At 44.7% G+C, this 22,695-nt stretch overlaps 1 protein-coding gene across 1 annotated transcript; it reads left to right on the top strand.

Annotated features, from left to right (window-relative positions):
• The first annotated feature begins 17,422 nt into the window (after positions 1–17,422).
• Positions 17,423–21,453, top strand: LOC140134628 (uncharacterized). Its single transcript, XM_072155073.1, has 12 exons — positions 17,423–17,477; positions 17,581–17,614; positions 18,178–18,597; positions 18,905–18,943; positions 19,193–19,237; positions 19,449–19,577; positions 19,671–19,721; positions 19,933–19,989; positions 20,378–20,413; positions 20,537–20,676; positions 20,805–21,140; positions 21,246–21,453. The coding sequence occupies exons 3-10, from the start codon at positions 18,179–18,181 to the stop codon at positions 20,583–20,585; spliced, it is 825 nt and encodes a 274-aa protein (XP_072011174.1). The 5' UTR covers positions 17,423–17,477; positions 17,581–17,614; position 18,178; the 3' UTR covers positions 20,586–20,676; positions 20,805–21,140; positions 21,246–21,453.
• The last annotated feature ends 1,242 nt before the right edge of the window (positions 21,454–22,695 follow it).

Here is a 22,695-nt window from a genome sequence, read left to right on the forward strand (position 1 = left end):
CCCTTGCCAGTGCTGGACAAGCTGCCTGCTCGCCTACTCTCCCTCGCTACTTGTCCCGCAGAACTACGCACTCTGCCGCTAGCGCTGTCAGAAGGGAAATACTGTTTCAGCTTGTGCACCAGGGCCTGCTGGTATTCATGCATTCTCACACTCCTTTCCTCTCCAGGGATGAGAGTGGAAAGATTTTGCTTGTACCGTGGGTCCAGGAGAGTGAATACCCAATAATCGGTGCTGGAATAAATTCTTTGAACGCGAGGGTCACGGGATAGGCAGCCTAGCATGAAATCTGCCATATGTGCCAGAGTCCCAACGCGCAAGAATTCACTCCCCTCACTGGCCTGACTGTCCATTTCCTCCTCCTCCAACTCCTCCAACTCCTCTTCTTCTGCCCATACACGCTGAACAGTGAAGGACTGAACAATGGTCCCCTCTTCTGTCTCGCCAACATTCTCCTCCTCTTCCTCCTCATCCTCCTCCACCTCCTCCAATATGCGCTGAGAAACAGACCTAAGGGTGCTTTGGCTATCAACAAGGGAATCTTCTTCCCCCGTCTCTTGTGACGAGCGCAAAGCTTCCGACTTCATGCTGACCAGAGAGTTTTTCAACAGGCCAAGCAGCGGGATGGTGAGGCTGATGATGGCGGCATCGCCACTGACCATCTGTGTTGACTCCTCAAAGTTACTCAGCACCTGACAGATATCAGACATCCACGTCCACTCCTCATTGTAGACTTGAGGAAGCTGACTGACCTGACTACCAGTTCTGGTGGAAGTTGACATCTGGCAGTCTACAATCGCTCTGCGCTGCTGGTAAACTCTGGATAACATGGTTAATGTTGAATTCCACCTCGTGGGCACGTCGCACAACAGTCGGTGAGCGGGCAGTTGGAGGCGGCGCTGCGCTGCCCTGAGAGTGGCAGCATCTGTGCTGGACTTCCTGAAATGCGCACAGATGCGGCGCACCTTCGTGAGCAAATCAGACAGATTGGGGTATGTCTTGAGGAAACGCTGAACTATGAGATTTAACACATGGGCCAGGCATGGCACATGTGTCAGTCTGCCGAGTTGCAGAGCCGCCACCAGGTTACGGCCGTTGTCACACACAACCATGCCTGGCTTCAGGTTAAGCGGTGCCAGCCACAGATCAGTATGCGCAGTCATGCCCTGTAATAGCTCTTGGGCGGTGTGCCTTTTATCACCTAGGCTCAGCAGTTTGAGCACCGCCTGCTGTCGCTTAGCGATGGCACTGCTCCTGTGCCTAGAGCTACCGACTGACGGCACCATGCCCACGGATGGTAATTCGGAGGAGGAGGAGGTGGAGGAGGGGTGGGAGGAGGAGGAGGCATAGTAGGCCTTTGAGACCTGGACCGAGGTAGGCCCCGCAATCCTCGGCGTCGGCAGTATATGAGCAGCCCCAGGGTCAGACTCGGTCCCAGCCTCCACCAAGTTAACCCAATGTGCCATCAGCGATATATAGTGGCCCTGCCCGGCAGCACTCGTCCACGTGTCCGTGGTCAGGTGGACCTTGTCAGAAATGGCGTTGGTCAGGGCACGGATGATGTTCTCTGACACGTGCTTGTGCAGGGCTGGGACGGCACATCGGGAAAAGTAGTGGCGGCTGGGGACCGAATACCGAGGGGCGGCCGCCGCCATGAGGTTTCGAAAGGCCTCGGTCTCTACCAGCCTATAGGGCAGCATCCCCAGGCTAAGCAACTTGGAGATGTGGACGTTGAGGGCTTGGGCGTTTGGGTGGGTTGCGCTATACTTCCTTTTGCGCTCCAGCGTCTGGGGTATGGAGAGCTGAACGCTGGTGGATGCTGTGGAGGATCGTGGAGGCGAAGATGGGGTTTTCGCACGGGAGGTGTTTGGGCCGTGGTCCTGGGCAGGGGGCTGACTAGCAGATGACACAGGGGAAGGAGCAGCGGTGTGCCCGGCCGGAGGTGAACGGGCTTGGTGCCATTGAGTGGGGTGTTTAGCATTCATATGCCTGCGCATACTGGTGGTAGTTAAGCTAGTAGTGGTGGAACCCCTGCTGATCCTGGTTTGGCAAAGGTTGCACACCACAGTCCGTCGGTCATCCGGTGTTTCTTTAAAGAACCTCCAGACTTCTGAAAATCTAGCCCTCGCCACGGGAGCTTGACTACGGGCAACATTTGGCGCTGATGCACCAGCTCTGGCCCTGCCTCTCCGTCTGGCCCCACCACTGCCTCTTCCAACCTGTTCTGGTCGAGGACTCTCCTCCGTCTCAGAAGCACTGTGTTCACCCGGCCTCTCAACCCAGCTTAGGTCTGTCACCTCATCATCCTCCGATCCCTCAGTCTGCTCCCCCCTCGGACTTCCTGCCCTGACAACAACTTCACCGCTGTCTGACAACCGTGTCTCCTCATCGTCCGACACCTCTTTACACACTTCTTCCACTACATCAATAATGTCATCATCACCCACAGACTGCGACTGGTGGAAAACCTGGGCATCGGAAAATTGCTCAGCAGCAACCTGACAAGTGGTTTGTGACTGTGGGAAGGGTCCAGAAAACAGTTCCTCAGAGTATGCCGGTTCAAATGCCAAATTTTCCTGGGAGGGGGCAGACTGGGGGGAAGAAGGCTGAGGTGGAGGAGCTGGAGGAGTGCCGATTTCGGTGACATGGGTGGACTGCGTGGAAGACTGACTGGTGGACAAATGGCTAGAAGCATTGTCCGCAATCCACGACATCACCTCTTCTCACTGTTCTGGCCTCAACAGTGCTCTACCACGAGTCCCAGTAACTTGAGACATGATGAACCTAGGGAGTGCAGCTCTGCGGCGTTCCCCTGCTCCCTCATCAGCAGGTGGTGTCTCACCCCGCCCAGGACCACGGCCTCTGACCCCTGCAGTAGTTGGACGCCCACGTCCACTCCCTCGTCCTCTACCCCTAGCCCTCGGGTTAAACATTTTCCAAATTAAAGTGTAAACTTTAAAAAAAAAAAATTTTTGTGTTTATTTTTTTTATTTTTATTTTTTTTTTAACAAAACGATGCTATCCTATTGCTATGGCTAGTTTCTAACCTACACTGACAGCACACAACTGGATTTTGTGCTGTGCCTGATGACTTTGAGCTATAAAATGAAATAAAGGTATAAAAAAAAAAAAAATCAGCAGACTCTGCCTAATTCTAATCAAACCCCTAATAAATTGTCCCACTTTGGTGTTTGAGGTGGATATGTGTGTCACTAAGAGCTAAACACAACGGTCGCAGGTCTCCCAGCAAATTCCTTCCAATATGGTACTAGCTGCACTACTAGTGCCAGCAAGCCCAGCCACAAGCAAACCAAAAAAAAGGAAAATAAAACGTTATTGTAGCCCTAAGAAGGAATGTTGGGTTCTTGTAGAATCACTCCTGCCTAACACTATTCTAATAGAACACCCTAACGCTTTCCCTGACCAGCAGCAGCTCTCTCCCTAGCGGCATCCAGACACAGAATGATCCGAGCAGCGCAGGCAGCGGCTAGTCTATCCCAGGGTCACCTGATCAGGCCAGCCAACCACTGCTATCGACGTGTAAGGGTACCACGTCATGCTGGGTGGAGTGCAGAGTCTCCTGGCTTGTGATTGGCTCTGTTTCTGGCCGCCAAAAAGCAAAACGGCGGGAGCTGCCATTTTCTCGAGCGGGCGAAGTATTCGTCCGAGCAACGAGCAGTTTCGAGTACGCTAATGCTCGAACGAGCATCAAGCTCGAACGAGTATGTTCGCTCATCTCTAGTTATAATTCATTGTGGGGGGGCATAATATATAATAATCACTGAAATATTTTTTAACAGAAAGGGTTTTGAGGTTTTTTTTTAGGTATAATTGGGGAAGCGGGCAGGAATTTTGTCCCGGGGCCCAGTGGACTCTAGTTACGCCACTGATTGGTAGACATGTCGGTCTAGTCCTTGGGATGGTCCATTCATTTTTTACTATTGCACTTTACTACTTGGAACATCATATTTGTTGTTTATACTATTTATCACTTAATTACTACACCTTATTTACTTCACTTTCACACACTATGTTTTCTCCACTTTTCTTTGGTCCCTCCTATTGAATATGATTGGTTGTCTTGGGACCTCATAATTTATACAATCTGTATATTTATTAATTCCACACATTCATCTGGTCTTTTGTTGTTGTGTTTGTTTGTTTTCTCACACATGCATTTTTGTGTTTCAGTTTCTGCATATTATACAATTTGATTATTCACTGTACGATGCACACTGAACAAGACACCCTATTCTAAGCCTGTTCCAAGGAAACATCGTGACCGCTGTGTCCAGCCTCAAAGTAGAATGCCTGGACTGGCTCCAGCTCTGCACCCCTCTTCTCCAAATAAGCAACCCTCTTTATTCTAGAATTCTGCCTTTATATGGAATGCATTCATCGATTGCTACCTGCACATGTATGGATTTATATAATCCATACGTGATTCTTTTAATCTTGGCACTTTATAACATCTATTCCCTATATTTGTATATGTCCACTACACATATACTTCTGCTTTCATATCGTGTGATCTTGCTTGTTACTATGCAATCCGAACATTTATTAGGTGGTCTTTTTGACTATTTTGATCCATTTCTTATCTGTATTAAAATATACATGCTATAGATATAATATTTGTACTTACCTTTGCCTTCTGTCTCGCTGTGCTTTGGGAGGAGAATCTTCAGGGCCCTTTTTTCGCCCGCCTGTTCGTTTTGATATATCCTGCACCTGTACCTTATATACTTTTAGACAAAAATCCTCTTGTGGATCAGCACCGAGCGATAGACAAAGACGGGTGCAAAAATCTTCCAAACGGGTTCTGACACAACACACCGTAGTAGTAAAGATACTACCTTATATACTTCGCTGTCCCATGGTGTTTGGCATCTTCATAAACAGTTTCCATACTCTAGAGCAGTGATTTTCAACCTTTTTTGAGCCGCGGCACACTTTTTATACTTAGAAAATCCTGGGGCACACCACCAACCAAAATGACACTAAAACAGTCATATTATACATATAGTTAATAATATAGATTCTAAATTTATTTTACTCACTCAGTGTGAAACCTGGGCCTGTTTCGATAAACACAAAAGGGATATCCTGGCAGGAATGGTGGAAAGACGCACACGAAGCTCTTCCTCAACAGTTCTCAGTTTCTCCCTGGTTTTAGTATATGGCGCTGATTATTATGTGGCTCATATACTGCAAAATAAAGGGGTACAATGAGAAGTACTATGGCCATGAGGCCAGAGTACAAGTGCCGGCTTATATACTCAGCATATGAGCTGGTACTTGTAGTACTCCAGCCTCATGACTATAGTATTTCTCATTGTTATATGCAGTATACTGCTGGAGTACTACAAGTACCAGCTCATATGCTGAGTATTCTGCCAACAGTTCATATACTCAGGTAAAAGCTCATATAGTCAGCATTATTGGTGGGCATTACCTTGGCGGTGGGCAAATGCGGGAGTCTCTCCACTCTCAGGATGATGCGCTGGCCTTGGTGACGTCATTTTGTCGCGTGAGGTTCAAAGCTTGCGCATGTGTTATTGTACACGTCTCCTACATTGTAAGAAGCCGTGACTGCGCATCGCTGCGCATTGCCGGGAAACAAAACACAGGGGACACCATAGTTTGGGGAAATTTCCCCGCGGCACACCCGACCATGTGTCGCGGCACACAGGTTGAAAATCACTGCTCTAGAATGTATACTTGATGGTGATTACCCACCTTATGTCATAATAGACATCTAGTCTCATGTATTTATTCTTTATCTTTTATTTTTTTCATTCATATTCTTTATTTTTTATTTTTTTTATTTTCCTATTTTTTACCTTATTTCACTTTCTAGGGACACGCGATCTACTTTATGTATAATACATCGTGCTATGGGTGATATAATACCATCTTTACGTTCTCGATTCGTTTTTGTTAGTTGCACTTTGTATTTAGTATGTTTGCATGCGCCGATATGCAACATACACTTTGTATTGCACAACAGGTGATATATTGGGGGTCATTTACTAGGGGCCCGATTCGCGTTTTCCCGACGTGTTACCCGAATATTTCCGATTTGCGCCGATTTTCCCTGTATTGCCCCGGGATTTTGGCGCACGCGATCGGATTGTGGCGCATCGGCGCTGGCATGCACACAACGGAAATCGGGGGGTGTGGCCGAACGAAAACCCGACAAATTCGGAAAAACCGCCGCATTTTTAAAAAAAATGTGTCGCGGAGCTTGCACTTACCTTCACTAGGAATAGGCCGGTGTACTTGAGTGCGTAACGATGCTTTTCAGCGCAGCAGCGCCACCTGGAGGACGTCGGAGGAACTACCTTAATGAATCCCGGCCGGACCCGAATCCACCGCAGAGAACGCGTTGCTGGATCGCGAATGGACCGGGTAAGTAAATCTGCCCCCATTAAGTTTTAGGACTCGTCTTCGTCAGTTGCACTTGTGTGTTTTTTATGTTTGTATGCGCTGACATCTACCATTACCTACTGTATTGCACAATAGGTGATATACTTACCATTATTTACTATTTATTTGTCACTTTGGCAGCGGCGTATATAATCTTATGTAATGCACTACAACATGCCCATCATTTTGTTACTTGCACCTGGTAAAAAAAAAAATATTTTCAATATATGAACTGTGATTTGATGTCCGATCGCTAATGGAACGCATAGAAGTAATGGAATGCACATGACCCGGATGTGATCTCACTTCCGGTCTCTCCTCCCAGGCCACAGCGACTATAAAAGGGCACACTGTTTGTTGTGCACGGACATCCCCTGAGGAAGCCTGCTTGTCAGGCGATACGCGTGGGGTTCCTCTCCTGTGTCTCAGATGGGCTATTTTGACTCATGACCACATGACTGTAAAACTATGTAATACTATGTAACTATCTCATGATGTTTGTAACATTGATTCTGCACTAATGCACTTTCTCTGCTCCAATGTTTATTGATTCTTTGGTACCATATTATTGAGCTTCCTTGGAGCTAATTAGCACATTGCCGTCTATTTGTACCTTCTATTTTGCCCTGCACACAGGATTTGTATTGTTGAGCTTCTTATAGCTTTTTTAGTGTTTTTATCATGTGTATTGTTTAATAAAGCATTTTTGGTCCTATATACACATCTCTTTTCTTTTTTCTTGTAATATATGTGATTTCTTGATGTGTGGACGTGATATTACATACAAATCCAGTCCCCGTTTATTTTGAATGTAGATACAGGAGAGAATTATTGGGGACATGTATCTTTATTTCTGCTAGTCACATTGGGGCTCATTTACTAAGGGTCCGAGGGTTCATCGGGTTTCCTGAATATTTCCGTTTTGCGCTGAATGACCCCGAGATTTTGGCGCATGCAATTGGATTTTGGCACATTGGCGCCGGCTTGCACACGACAGAAATCAGGGGTCTTGGACGTCGGACAACCCGACACATTCAGAAAAACCGTGGAATTGAAAAAAGTGCAGCGTTTGGACCCTTAGTAAATGAGCCCCAATATTTTACTACATTTTGATAAGGGTTAATATCAACTACTATTCATGTTTTTAACCCTTCTCTATGCAGAACTATCTAAGAACACACTTTCTCTCTTATTGCCTTTCATTTCGTGATAGTTTTTTTTCGAAAATTGACTGATACGATGAACATCTGATCCTCTTCACCTAATGTCGCTACATATTATCAACACGACCAGAACATGTCCATAAAGTTCTGGAATAAACCTCCATTATTTACACCTGTGTTATTACGTTCTCACTCAAATTCTTATGAAGCGCCGAGGGTTCTCTTATACAAAGTGACTTTTATTGTCTCATTGCTCAGTTTCTGGATATAAAGTTATTATTTGGGTTACCAATTTTTTGGATTGCGGACGGAAACCGGAGGACCTGGAGGAAACCTACCCAAACACAGAGAGAACATACAAACTCTTTGCAGATGTTGACCAGCGCTGCAAGGCTGTAGTGCTAACCACTAATCCACAGTGCTGCCCATCAATCTCCGTATCATCTATCTCATCACATCCTCTTAATGACTGTGACTGGTCATAAAATAGTTTTCATTTGGGGCCCCACTTTTAGTTTTGCCCAGGGCCCCACTTTGTCTAGAACCGGCCCTGAGAGGGGGACAGGATATTCTATGACATTCATGCTAGAGGCGTGCATATTTAAGATAATGCCAGAGCGCCGAGCCGTCTGTGCTATAGCAAGAGGAGCCCCAGAGGATAATTAGCATAATCTTAGAATCGATTTTTTCTTTCTTCAGAAAATGCTTATTCACAGTATAAGCCAAGATCAGATCCTGGATCAGTATAACAAATGTTTAGCTAAAAAAAACCACTTCCCAAGTTCCCAAGTGGTAGATTTCCTTTGAATAGACAATCTTTATTAGCAGTTATACCCACCACTAGGAGTAGTTCTACACATAACCTTGTGATTGTAACTAAATTGTAACCAGAGTCTCCGGTTAGGACACGATCTGTTACAGGTTCTGACCACTTGGAAACATTGTAGCAGAAGTAGTTTATAGAATTGGTATAAAGATGGATCCGCTCAGAGATTGTACAACACTGATATCTGCTTAGTAGGTGAGTAAATAGAAAAATAAGCAGCACTCCGGACGTCAAGGTCAAGTGAAAAAAGTGGTCTTTTTTTATTCCATGTAAAGTAGCGACGTTTCGGCTCGTGTTTGAGCCTTTTTCAAGCCAAACAATTAGTGCATGGGGTGGGTATATGTACACAATTCAACAGTCACATGACCTACAATAAGCCCGCCCTTAACATCTCAATATACAAAGTTAGTGTGGAAAATACAATATTAGAAGTACAGTGCCTGTGTACAGCTTATACAGAATGCATTAAAGTACGTATGTGACATTATATACGTGAAATTAGATAATATGCAAAACAATGCGTTATATATAATCGTCATACAAATATAGATATAAAGTGCAATAAGTGCTTAAAATCCACTACTAGAGTGGGAGGACATACCACCGCGTGCTCAAAGGTCTCCGATCTATACTCCGCTTGTTGCTGTGTGTGCATTGGAGCCAGCGGTTCGCTGGCACGCATATTTGGAACGCAAGCCGGGATCCACCCAATTGCGCATGCGTCAAGAATATAAGACCGGAAGTTGCTGTGCGTTGCCATGGAATCGAACATACAAAGAACATTGCGAACTATTATCGCTAGATAATGTTATGAAGTCATGGTATATAAATAAAGTAAGATTGATGGGCACACTAGTCATGCTTAACCATATAACAAGTAATGTCACCTTTTTATGAAGGAATAATATAACGCACTGTGGGGGTCTGGGGAGTTCCACCTGTCACCGATCCCCAACTTTATGACCTCCTATATGCAAATAGTACATCCTCCAATTGGTAGACATACATATAGCCAGCAGACAAATATATGTGTAGCCAATCCAAAAAAGATTTTTTTGAAACCACGGCAAAATCCGGGCATGAAAAGCACACTGCGCAATTCTAAAGAGTAATCAGAGAGCTGTAGAGACACATGGGGGTCATCCTCAATGGCTTCCAAGTGTAATAATATATTCGATCTGAAAAGATATTAATGTAATATTAGTATATCAATAGTAGTATACACTGAATTGATCAAATCACATATACGGGGATGATAGAGAAGAATTACAGTATCATTCTAATGCATATGCCACAAATCATATTATATATTCAATTTGTAATCCACATTAAGCCCATTGGGTTTCAGGGCATTAAGTGTGAAGATCCAATAAAGTTCACGTTTTTTTAACAATCGTTCTCTGTCACCTCCACGTCTTAGTATAGGTATGTGGTCTATGAGACGGAAATGTACCGTATTTTCCAGACTATAAGGCGCACTTAAAAGCCTTGGATTTCCTTGGAAATCCAAAGTGCGCCTTATAGTCCGGTGCGCCCTATGTATGGCGCTGGGCAGCGGACCATACTTACATAGGTCCTCGCTACCGGAGACCGGAGACAGCAGATCTCCAGCGGGAACTGCAGACCACGCGGCACAAACAACTTCTGCCGCGTGGTCTGCAGTTCCCGCTGGAGATCTGCTGTCTCCGGTAGCGGGGATCTATGTAAGTATGGTCCGCTGCCCTCCTCCACCTCCCCCTCACCTTCCCCACACACCTTCCCCGCGTCGCCGCGTCTCGTCGGGTCTCGTCTTCGGGTCGCGTCGCGTCGCGTCTCTTCTAGTCGGGTCTCCGCTCCGCCCCCGGACCTCCGCCACGCCCCCGGACCCTGCGCCTTATAGTCTGATGCGCCTTATATATGGAATTATTACATATATAAGGCGCATCGGACTAATGCGCCTTATATTCCGGTGCGCCTAATGGCCCGGAAAATACGGTAAGTGTTTCCCCTTCACCACGACGGCACCAACCAGAGAGAGGGATCCGCCCCCAGGGACAGGAAACCTGAGCATAAAAAACATGCTCCTCCTATTCTGCCTCAGTGGTTTCCTGTCCCTGGAAGGGAGCTGAGCGTGGGTGAAGGAACCTCTGGTTGGTTCCGTCGGGTGCCCACAGTTTCTGCTTACCGAGGGGCGCGTCGCGTCTCTCTGCGGGAAAGCCGGCTCCACGTGGACCTCTCCTCCTGTCCTGCGCCTCGCCGGATGCGCTGTTGTGCGGATACGCGCGACCGGAAGTGGTCACTCTTCACTTCCGGGTCGCATCGGTGCTGCCGGAACGGAGGTGGACAAAGTGATGGCAGGGGAGAGAATCCCGGTGAGTTAACCACCGGGGTATTTTTTGAGCAGACTGGGCTCGTTCTGTGCATATGTGTATATGCAAATAAGATCGAGCCGACAAAGTAGGAACCGGAAGGGGGTGTGGCCTGGCTGGATTTTCTTCACATTTAAGCGCCATGCAACAGTAAGCATTTGGTGCTTTGCAGCTCAGGCCAGGAGAATGGCGGATAAGCGTGAGCTCCCTGAACCCCTGAAGAACCCAACTCCGGTAATGATGGTGTGGTGAGTTACCCGATGGGGCATTTTTACTTACACACACTAATGTTCTGATTCTTAACGGTTTTTTAGGGAGAAGATACTCCCAAGAAAGCCACTAGGAAAACACACCACAGGGAATGTAGGATGTGCAGTAGGAAGTTGCCGTCTGGTTACGAAAAGAATACTTGTTCCTCCTGTATTGGGAAAATTATCTCAGAGGAATCCTCCTCATGGCTGGAGACCCTTCGTTCAGTAATTAGAGAAGAGGTCCAATTGACAGTAAAAGAAACGATTAATCCGACACCTATATTACCGGATAAAAATCTTCCGGGTCCTTCCACTGTAACAGCTCTGGAAGACCCTTCAAACTCTGAAGAAGAGGGTATTATTCAGGATGAGACAACCTCTTCGCTCTCTGAAGAGGAATTGACGGGGCGTCCTTTATTCCTAATGGAGGACACTGATCAGTTGTTAAAAATGATTAGAGCCACTATGGACATTGAGGAAAAGAGAGAGCCAAAATCAGTCCAGGACATTATGTTTGAAAGTTTAGCGGAAAAGAAAAAACGCACTTTTCCCATTCACAACACTATCTCCACACTAATTTCAAAGGAGTGGGAAAACCCTGACAAGAAATCTTTTATTTCCAGGGCGATTAAAAGGAAATACCCTTTTGATTTGGAGCAGACTTCATCCTGGGGCCCTCCACCTAAAGTGGATTCTTCAATCATAAAAATGGCCCGTGGGGCTTTCCTACCCTTTGAAGATATTAGTTCCCTAAAGGATCCTCTAGATAGGAAAGCGGATGGATACCTTAAAAAAACTTGGGAATCTTCGACAAATGCGTTTAAACCGGCTGTGGCAGCCGCTTGCACGGCCCGTGCAGTACTGATGTGGTTAGGCCATTTGGGGAATGATATACAAAATAAAGTCCCTAGAGAAAATCTGCAGTCCTCTATTGCAAATATACAGAAAGGAGCAGCTCTTTTAGCAGATGCCTCGATTGATAGTCTAAGACTATCTGCAAGATCGGCGGCACTATCAAACTCTGCAAGAAGAGCCCTCTGGCTAAAAGACTGGTCGGGCGATTTGGCCTCTAGGAGTAGACTGTGTAATATACCCTGTAATGGAGATTTTTTATTTGGTCCCGTCCTGGATGATTTGCTAGAAAAAGCGGGGGATAAGAGGAAAGGATTCCCTTCCCCTTATGTTCCCTATAAATCAAGATCCTTTCGGTCCTTTCGTAGGGCAAGGTTTGAAAGGAGAAAGGAAGACTCCAGACCAAATTCCTCCAGACCACAGAGGAATAGGGGTTTCTTGTTTAACCAATCTAGGAATCAGTCCAAACCAGCCCGTTCCAATCCACAATGACATGAGGCCCCAGGTAGGAGGAAGACTCTCCTTTTTCCTCCAGGCCTGGAAAACAATATCGGACAGCAACTGGATCCTAAGTACCATCTCACAAGGGATAACCTGGGACTTTACAACTCTCCCTCAGAATTCAGATTCAGAATTACAAAAGTCCCGTCCGGAAAAGGTGGACTAGCAATGATGTCGGAAATTGCTACTCTTCTTTCCAAAAAGGTACTGTGTCAGGTACCGTCGGGGGAAAAGGGTCAAGGATTTTATTCAACTCTTTCCTGGGTGAAAAAGCCCAACGGGTCATTAAGAGCTATAATAAACTTAAAAGGTTTAAATTCACATCTTCAGATCCCAAGTTTCAAAATGGAAACTTTAAAGTCTGCGGTAAATCTGCTATTCCCAGGATGTTTCATGGCGTCAATAGACCTGGCAGACGCTTATTACCATATTCCAATTCATCCGGAATACCAGAAGTACCTAAGACTTGCGGTTCAGGTAGATCAAAGGATCTTACATTTCCAGTTCAGAGCACTTCCCTTTGGCATAGCCATCGCACCAAGGGTTTTTACAAAGGTTATTTCAGAAATGGCAACCTTTATAAGAAAAGAGCCAGGTCTGTTCATCCCGTACTTAGACGATTTTCTACTAGTTGGGGCCTCAGAACATGCAGTAAGGAACCAGGTAGACAGGGTATGCAAAATCCTAGATTTCTTGGGTTGGATCAGAAACCTAGAAAAGTCTTGTATAACCCCGTCAACACAAAAAAGTTTCCTGGGTGTACTGCTGGATTCCCAGTGTCAAAAAACTTTCCTTCCTCTAGAAAAACAAGAGAAAATTACAAAAGGAGTAACCGACCTAATCTCCACTCCCGAAATCTCCATCAGAGGAGCCATGTCTCTTCTGGGTTGTCTAGTGGCAAGCATTCAGGCGGTCCCCTGGGCTCAGTATCACACAAGGGAACTCCAAAATTTTCTCCTCAGCACATGGGACAAGCGTCCAACATCCCTAGACAAGAAAATAAGAATTCCAGACGTAGTACTAAAATCTCTAGACTGGTGGTTAGCTCCCCAAAACTTAACACAAGGTCTCCCATGGGTGTTAGACTGGGAAAGAATAATTACTACAGATGCCAGCCCCTGGGGATGGGGGGCCCAAGTAGTAGATCAGTCTTTTCAGGGCAACTGGGAACCTCAGGAAGACGGCCTATCCTCCAATGCAAAAGAGTTATTGGCAGTACTAAAAGGGCTAAAAACAGCGCTTCCACTCTTGCGGGAACAGAGGGTGTTAGTAAGGTCAGACAACACTACTACTGTAGCCTACATAAACAAACAGGGAGGCACAAGAGGGTTACACCTAATGCAAATTACTTCTCAGATCTTTCAGTTAGCAGAAGTTCACTTCAAATCCCTAAATGCAGTACATATAAGGGGTACAGAAAATGTCCAGGCAGACTTTCTGAGCCGAAATATCATCTCCCAACATCACATGATAACAAAATTGTGGGGGTATCCAGAAGTAGACCTCTTCGCCAACAAAGGGAATCGGAAAGTAAAAAACTTCTTTTCCCTAAATCGCAGAGACCATCCCCTGGCCATAGATGCATTCTCCCAGAATTGGGGACACTACCATCTACTCTATGCCTTCCCTCCCATGGTGTTAATACCAAGAACAGTGGGGAAGATAAAGCGGGACAAAGCAAGAGTGATTCTCATTGCCCCATTTTGGCCACGCCGTGCTTGGTTTTCAAGTCTCAGGGATATGTCAATCGCAGACCCGTGGATACTGCCCGACAGGAAAGACTTGTTATTCCAGGGTCCTATCTGTCATCCTCAAGTGAAAGGGCTTCATTTAACGGCATGGCTCTTGAAAGGTTAATCCTACAAAATAGGGGACTCTCTTCTCGGGTAATATCCACTCTGCAGAATAGCAGGAAGCCTATCACCTACAAAATTTATTTTAGAACATGGAAGGCTTTCTTTTCATTTGTAGGAAATCATGACATACACATAGATAACCCAGACTTTAAGCTTATTCTAGGCTTCTTACAGTTGGGGCTTGAAAAAGGGTTAAAACCAGCGACATTGAAGGTTCAGGTGTCAGCCCTAGCAGCTCTTTATGACCAGGATATAGCTAGTCATCCCTGGATATCTAGATTTATTAGGGCCTCAGTGAAACTTCGTCCTTCTATTAGATCTAGACTCCCCCCTTGGGACCTGTCATTGGTCCTGAAATCATTATCGGGTCCTCCATTTGAGCCGTTAGAAAGTATCCCAATTAAGCTTCTTACATTAAAATCAGTATTTTTAACAGCCATCACCTCGGCAAAGAGAGTAGGTGAGGTAGCAGCGTTGTCATGTAGACCCCCCTACTTTTCTGTTCTACATGATAGGATTATTCTAAGACCCGATCCTGAGTTTCTTCCAAAAGTGGTCTCTAATTTTCATAGGTCCCAAGAGGTAATACTTCCATCATTTTGCACAAATCCTAGGTCAGAAGGTGAAAAATCTTTTCATAACCTTGATGTTAGACGCAGTATTCTCCAATACTTAGAGGTTTCAAAATCCTGGAGAAAATCAGATAGTTTATTTGTTCTCTTTTCAGGAAGAAAGAAAGGCTCCAAGGCTTCATCTGCAACCATCGCCAGATGGATTAGAGTCACTATACAATTGGCTTACGAACTGGCTGAGAAATCTGCCCCAGAGAATATTCACGCCCATTCTGTCCGGGCACTAGCCACCTCTTGGGCAGAATTCAGACATGCCTCCTTAGACCAAATTTGTCAGGCTGCATGTTGGACTACCCCCCACACCTTCTTCAAACATTATCGGGTGAATGTGGCGGGGTCATCTGAACTTGCTTTTGGGAGGAAGGTTCTCTCCTCTGTTATCCCTCCCTAATACTTTTCTCTGAAAATCTCTCTGGTTGGTGCCGTCGTGGTGAAGGGGAAAACAGTAGTTACTTACCGGTAATGATGTTTCCTCGAACCACGACGGGACCTGGTATATTCCCACCCAGGGTGTTCTTTCCTAAAATTCTATGTTTCTATAGGATAATTCACGGGTGTTGCAAACAAAAAAAAAAAAAAAAAAAGACATATATATATATTATATATATATATATATATAAATTACGCATACATGGAAAACGATATATAGATTTATATGTTTCTGATGTACTAATGATATGGCTCTTCCAAGTCTCTGTAAACACTGAGGCAGAATAGGAGGAGCATGTTTTTTATGCTCAGGTTTCCTGTCCCTGGGGGCGGATCCCTCTCTCTGGTTGGTGCCGTCGTGGTTCGAGGAAACATCATTACCGGTAAGTAACTACTGTTTTCTCTGTATGGCCAGCCTCTATGAAGTGTTTTGAGACCGGTAAGTCTTTTCTTCCAGATCTGATGGTATATCGATGTTGGTTCAAACGAACCTTGAACTCCAATGTAGTCTCTCCTACATAAATATATCCGCATGGACAATATAGAATATATACACCATGTATGTACTGATGCATGTCAAAAAATATTTGATGTTGTATTCTACCCCATTGTGCGTAAAGCTGGACCCTTTATGTATCAAACCACAATTTATACAATTACAACAGGGGTAACAACCCTTTCTAGTGTGTCCAAATAATCCAGGCTGTCTACTTGTTTTGAAGGTGCCCACATCTGAGTGGATTAACCTGTCCCTAATACTTTGTGCTCTGCGATATGAAAAGAGGGGTCGATTGTCAAATTCTGGAATTGTCATGTTACTCCCAGATAGTTTTGACCAGTGCTTGCGGACTATTCTTGCTATTCTGTCACTTTGGTCATTAAATGTGGTGATGAAGGGAATTCTCTTCATCTCACCCGATGTGGTCTTATTCCTAAGGAGATCTTCTCTTGTTACCCTTTCAGATTTCTGCAAATTGTGAGAGATGATCACATTTGGATAGCCCCGTCTTCTAAATTTTCTAGCCATATTGTGTAAATTCTTTATAGTTTGCTCTGGGTTGCTAGTTATCCTCTTAACCCTGAGCATTTGACTATATGGAAGTGATTTAATGGTATTGCGGGGGTGATTGCTCTCATATTGCACATTATATCTATATTTGTATGACGATTATATATAACGCATTGTTTTGCATATTATCTAATTTCACATATATAATGTCACATACGTACTTTAATGCATTCTGTATAAGCTGTACACAGGCACTGTGCTTTTAATATTGTATTTTCCACACTAACTTTGTATATTGAGATGTTAAGGGCGGGCTTATTGTAGGTCATGTGACCGTTGAATTGTGTATATATACCCACCCCATGCACTAATTGTTTGGCTTGAAAAAGGCTCAAACACGAGCCGAAACGTCGCTACTTTACATGGAATAAAAAAGACCACTTTTTTCACTTGACCTTGACGTCCGGAGTGCTGCTTATTTTTCTATTTACTTATACATGGAGGAGTCCTTGACCCGACTCAGTCAAGCGTGCACCCACCATTGATTTTCTACAAAGTGTGCTGCCTGGACTTTCCTTGTGCTTAGTAGGTGAGATATAAAGTACTGAGCAGATATTTCTCCTCCCGCTGTAGGTAATGATGGAGGAGACGTCAGTGATAATAACTCATAGTAAATGTCCTTTACTTCTCTATGTCTCTGTTACAATAACCTGATCTTTGTTTCCATGTCTTCCACTTATCATCAGTTTATTCTCCTAGTTTTCAGGTTTTCTATTATATTTATTATAGGGAAAATGATGAAATAACAGAAGGAATAACATAAACCCTATAAAAATCCTCCACATCTTCCCATTGTACGAAGACTTTTATGTACAATCCCCGGAACAATTCCTTCTGTTGTTATTAACAATAGCAAAACAGCCGGGGACATTATTTCTATAATATGGTGTAAAACAAAACACTTTAAATAAAGTTTATTGATAATAGAATGTGCTGCTGGCTCCTCCCCTCACATCATCCTGCTTTTTGATTGGCTGCCTTATCATTCTAGGAAAGCTTCTGCTGCTTATGATGTCATGGAATGTTGTGCCGCTGGCTCCTCCCTCCTACAATATGACATCACACGGCTATATAAGGATCTGCGGAACTAAGAATCTTCTGAGGGTTTGCTGTAGGTGTTGGAGGTAAGTTCACTGTGTCCTCAGCTCCAGTTTTGTCCTTCATTTTCTTCTATCGTGTCTCCTCCTCTTTAGTAATAGCCACTTCTTTCTTTTTCCTCTGTTGTAGAGTTGGTGTCGGTGAGATATAGAGTGCGATTGCGGTAAGTTCATCTTTCCTGTAAATGTACAATGTCTTCCTGCAGCCACCACTAGGGGGAGCTCACTGTATACAGGTCCCTCTGTATATAATAATAGGTGTATAAGTCTGTATGTAGTGAGCACCCACTTGTGGTGGCTGCAAAATGCATATTAAGAACTAGATGTGGCAAAACCCCCCTGAGTGTTGCTCTAGAGCCCCTCTATATTACTGATAACTGTGGACAATAGAAGGGAATGGTATTGAATGCAGTTTTATAGTAAATTGTATTTTGGGTCCCCATTGGTACCTTTTCTGGGTTCATGAACCTTTCACTGAACCATTGGGTGCTGTAGAGGTCCGATATGGTTGTTAGATATCAGGGTCTTATAGATCAGATATAGTAGAAGGGATACTGAGAGAGGACTAAAGATCATGATGAAAAATCAAGCCAAAAATAGAAGGAACCATAAAGTCTTCACATCTTAGGTTGAGATATTGGGTACAAGTTGATGATGTCTATTATGTCTCCATCTATAGAGATCGCAGAGCATATTCTGGGCACTAATTATCTATTTTTGCTTACAGAATGGATGACTACGAGGAGGCAGAGGTGGAGGAGTTGGTGATGGAGGAGGATAATAACATCGGAGAGGAGGAGATGGAGGAGACAGGAGTGGAGGCGATTTACATCAGGCCGGAGGAGAGTGATGAAGAGGAGGGTAACATCGGAGATGATGAGGAGGAGACGGAGGTGGAAGAGACAGGAGTGGAGGCGATTTACATCAGGCCGGAAGAGAGTGATGAAGAGGAGGGTAACATCGGAGAGCGAGAGGAGGAGGAGGTGGCAGAGACAGAAGTGGAGGCGATTTACATCAGGCAGGAGGAGAGTGATGAAGAGGAGGGTAACATCGGAGATGATGAGGAGGAGGAGGTGGAAGAGACAGGAGTGGAGGCGATTTACATCAGGCCGGAAGAGAGTGATGAAGAGGAGGAGGAGATGGCGATGTAAGTAAATCTGTGACTCATTTCATTATTTACTTAGGACATTGTGTAGAGCAAATTCCAATCGATAATATGCAGCATATAATATCCCGACCATCATATTCCCAGCATCACCATCATACATGAGACACCTATAGAGGAAAGACCCCAATATCTCTCCCAGTGTAACACAGGACATAGAGGCGCATGAGGTCTTGTACATGATCTGATTGGTTGTTCCGATGGGAATATATAGTGACGTCACATTGTATTATGTCTATGACTGAGAATCTCCTGTATGTATCATGTATCTCATCATGTTCCCCAACAGGTGGTGGAGGCGCGTGGCCATGTCTGACCAGCCAGTGCGGTAATTACATGATACTACTGTTCTGTATAAGATTCTGAACTTATATGAAGGGGTTAATTCTGTTAGTACTTTATAGATAATACATATTATAGATATCTATTATAATTTGTCAATTTCTATTTTGGGAACCAGTCATAAAGGAGATGTAGGGTATTTGGGGGACATGAGGGGTAAAAAGGGGATACAAGGGGTAAATGGGGGACATGTACGGGGCAGTTCCAGTAACCAGCGCTGTGTTTTCTATTTTAGGATAAGAACTGTGATGAAGTTGAGACCGTTTGCACTTGATACCATGTAAGTTTATGATCTCACAAACTTTGTTACATCCTATAACAGTTACCATCACACACTGGATTATTGTGGTTCATCCCATTCTGTTATATGGAGGAATATAGAAACACTATAGACAATTCTTATCCAGTCTTCATATAATCTGCACCTAATAGTGGTTATAGAAAAATCAGATTCATCTATAGAGAAATCATTTATGTTTTGTATCGTATAGCGAGGAGGATGCACAGGAAGAGGAGGAGGATGCACAGGAAGAGGAGGAGGGTGCACAGGAAGAGGAGGAGGAAGCTCAGGAAGAGGAGGAGCAAGTGGTTGCAGAGGTGGAGGAAGTGAGTCTAAGAAGGTGAGTGCAAAAATGTTTATATACAGAGTATATACTATATATATATACTTAGTACTAATGATCCTACATTATTTTCTGTATTTTCTGTTATAGACCTTTAGGACAGGAGGTGATGGAGGTCGGGGCGATTGAGGAGTCTCCCCTGTAAGTATATAAAAGAAATAGGACTGAATATATATTGCTGGAGTGCACATAGGAGGTCACATACTTTTCTGTGTTGAGCTCTGCCACTCTGAGTATCCACAGAACATGACTTAGAACAACATCAATGTATAGAACCTCCTAGACTGATCCTGGGACACGTCCTCCACCCATGATATGGAGATGGTTTATCTACTTATTTTTTTTCCTTTAGGCCAAGACGCAGGTGGTGGAGACCAAAGTGTTTCCAGAATAGCAGCAGCAAGAAGAGGTAAGTGATATTTCTCTTGAAGGGATTTTCCCAAAAAGTTGGGCCCTGTCCACTAGATAGGCGATCTCCGTCAGCTCCATAGAGATGTATGAAGCAGAACGGTCATGTGCGGACGTCTGCTCCATCAATCTCGGAGGGTCCAACGGTGGTACCTAGGACCCCATTGGACCCCCATTTTTGTGATCTGTGGTGGTCTCCTCCACCGGTCAGCCAGTTAGTCCCTAACTTGTTTGGTGGGAAGACCCCTTTAAAGAGTCTTGCAAATGTATATATAAAAAGCCCCAATTCTCTTCTCGGGCAGGAGGGTACGGGGTGTTCTAGCACCAGGGTCTCCCCTATATGTTCCTATACAATGACATATTAATAATGAAATCTTATCTTTCTGCAGCAGAAGCAGCAGCAGGGGAGAGAGAAGACCTTCAAGGTAAATACCCAACTTTCTAAAACTCTTTTCACTTCTATCTTATGAGGCGATACTCAGATGATGGTAGAGGGTCTCCACATCAATCTCATCAGTTATATTGTCGCTTGGTCTTGTCTCTCGCAGGTTCCTCAGATTCCTCCTTTGTTGCATCAGCATAGACACGGTAGAGTAGAAGAACCATGAAGATACAGTCCCTTGGCCCTGACTACTGTGACAGCTCTCCAGATGCTGCCACCCTCACCTAGACATTAATGCGATCCATGGTAAGTCTTCTCCATGTAGTGGTGCTCCTTTCCCAGGTGAAAGACCCCCAGCATCATAAGGCTGATGGTAGAGGGTCTTCACATGAGGACTCACCAGTAACAATTTCTCTTGGTTTTGTCTCTTGCAGGTTCCTCCATTTCAACTACTAAAAACATGGAGGAGATCTACCAGATCCCTGGCTCTGCCGTCCTGAAGGAAGACATGAACGGCATCAATAATCACCGGCCTTATAGATGGAAGAGTCTCTTCTGTGTCTTGCATTGGGTAGAGCCTCTGTTACTTTGTTCCTGGTTATTTCTTCTGCATCTGATATGTTGGAATTAATCTGAAAGAGGAGAGAAGTTCTGCTCCACTCATCAGCAGAAGACTTCCAGCGTAGGATACAGGAGAACGACAAGTCCCCTGCCTTCTGTAAAGCCCTCCTGACGCTGCTCCCCTCACCAAGACATCGCTGTGATCCATGGTAAGACTTCTCCTTGGAAGAGTCCAAGCAGCTTCAAGATGATGGTAGAGGGTCTCCACATCAGGGTCCACCAGTAACAATTTCTCCTTGTCTTGTCTCCTGCAGGTTCCTCCAGTTCCTTCTTTGCTGCCGCCATCTAGACACTATGGAGAAGAAGTATCTGATCCCTGGTCCGGCCATCCTGGGGGAAGACATGAACAGACCCATTTCTATAGAGAGATGACTTGGACTTGGACCCAGCACAGATCTGCATCCAGTGTTAATTATCCTACGTTCTATAAATTACAAAAATAAAGCACAAAAATAAAATGAAGGAGTTTTTCAGTCCATATTTATTCTGCTGTCACGGAGCCCCAGGGCCGGCGCTATGGGTAGGCAAAGGTGGCAATTGCCCAGGGCCCCCAGGGAGAAAGGGGAGAATCTCTTCTTTCAAATGAATCTTGAATTTTGTTTCTAGGTGCCAGGGATCCAGAGATATTCAGGTTTAAAGTGAGAATATCAGGTGCCATTTTTATATATAAATATCACTTCCAATGGCAGTTTAACAGTTAATATCTCCGTTTCTCTGCATTTTAGAAACACAAATGTAGATTCATATAAAAGAGGAGACTCTCTTCTTTCACAGGAAAAAAGAAGTGAGGCTCTATGAGTCACAGAACAAGAGATACAGCCCCCTGAAGTGTCTCCCCCTCTTCAGATTCTTAGCCATCAGGCTGCAGGGAGCATTTGCTGTACACAGGAGCTGCTGCACCTCACAGATAATAGAAATAATCACTTTATATGTTACTAGTACTACATTTTGAGAAGGGATAATATCAACTAATATTCATGTTTTTAACCCTTCTCTATGCAAATCTAAGAACACACTTTGGGCCACATGTATCAATCGTTTTTTTTCTGTTGTTTTTGCGCCTTTTCATTCAGGCGCACCATTGCGACTAAATGCAAAATTAGCTGCACAGCAAAAATACCCAGCTTTCCCTCATTTATCCTAGCAATCCAGATGTTTTGATGCGCCTAATGATATTCATCACTTGCGACTTTTCATTTAGGCGCAAAAACAGGCACAAAAACACTCCAGCCCGGAGCTGGCGTTAACTGAGAAGAAAGCACTGAGCCCCTTTGCAGAACAGCTCATTTCTAGTAGCAAAGCTCAGCCAGACACTGCAGACACTAGAACAGATCATACAGACATGAGATACTCTGCAGACACTAGTACAGATAATACAGTCATTAGATACTCTGCAGACAGGAGCTACAGACTCTATTTACAGTTCATCACCTTCTATTTACAAAACATTCTGCAGAATCTTGAGCTCAAAGCAAGAGAGAAGAGAACTTTACAGAATGTTGCACATAGTACTGACAAGTGTCCCCCATGTCATTCTGCACAGTATCACCAGTGTGTCTGAGGGGGATATTGTGCAGAATTACAGGGGTGCGGCAGGAGCACTGGGGGATCCCCTCCAGGAGAAGCCCCTGCTGAGGAGGTCACTGGGTGCTGGGTGTCACACACCTGGGTGCTGCTGTGAGTGTTATCTTCATTCTGGGCTGT

The sequence above is a fragment of the Engystomops pustulosus genome, chromosome 6 (genome assembly GCF_040894005.1).
Source record: "Engystomops pustulosus chromosome 6, aEngPut4.maternal, whole genome shotgun sequence".
Taxonomy (NCBI): Eukaryota; Metazoa; Chordata; class Amphibia; order Anura; family Leptodactylidae; genus Engystomops; species Engystomops pustulosus.

Coding starts and splice junctions, on each gene's coding strand:
- LOC140134628 (XM_072155073.1), top strand. CDS start 18,179: ATGGATGACTACGAGGAGGCAGAGGTGGAGGAGTTGGTGATGGAGGAG. Junction 19,238..19,448: donor CCGTTTGCACTTGATACCAT/GTAAGTTTATGA, acceptor TGTATCGTATAG/CGAGGAGGATGCACAGGAAG. Junction 20,414..20,536: donor GGAGAGAGAAGACCTTCAAG/GTAAATACCCAA, acceptor TGTCTCTCGCAG/GTTCCTCAGATTCCTCCTTT.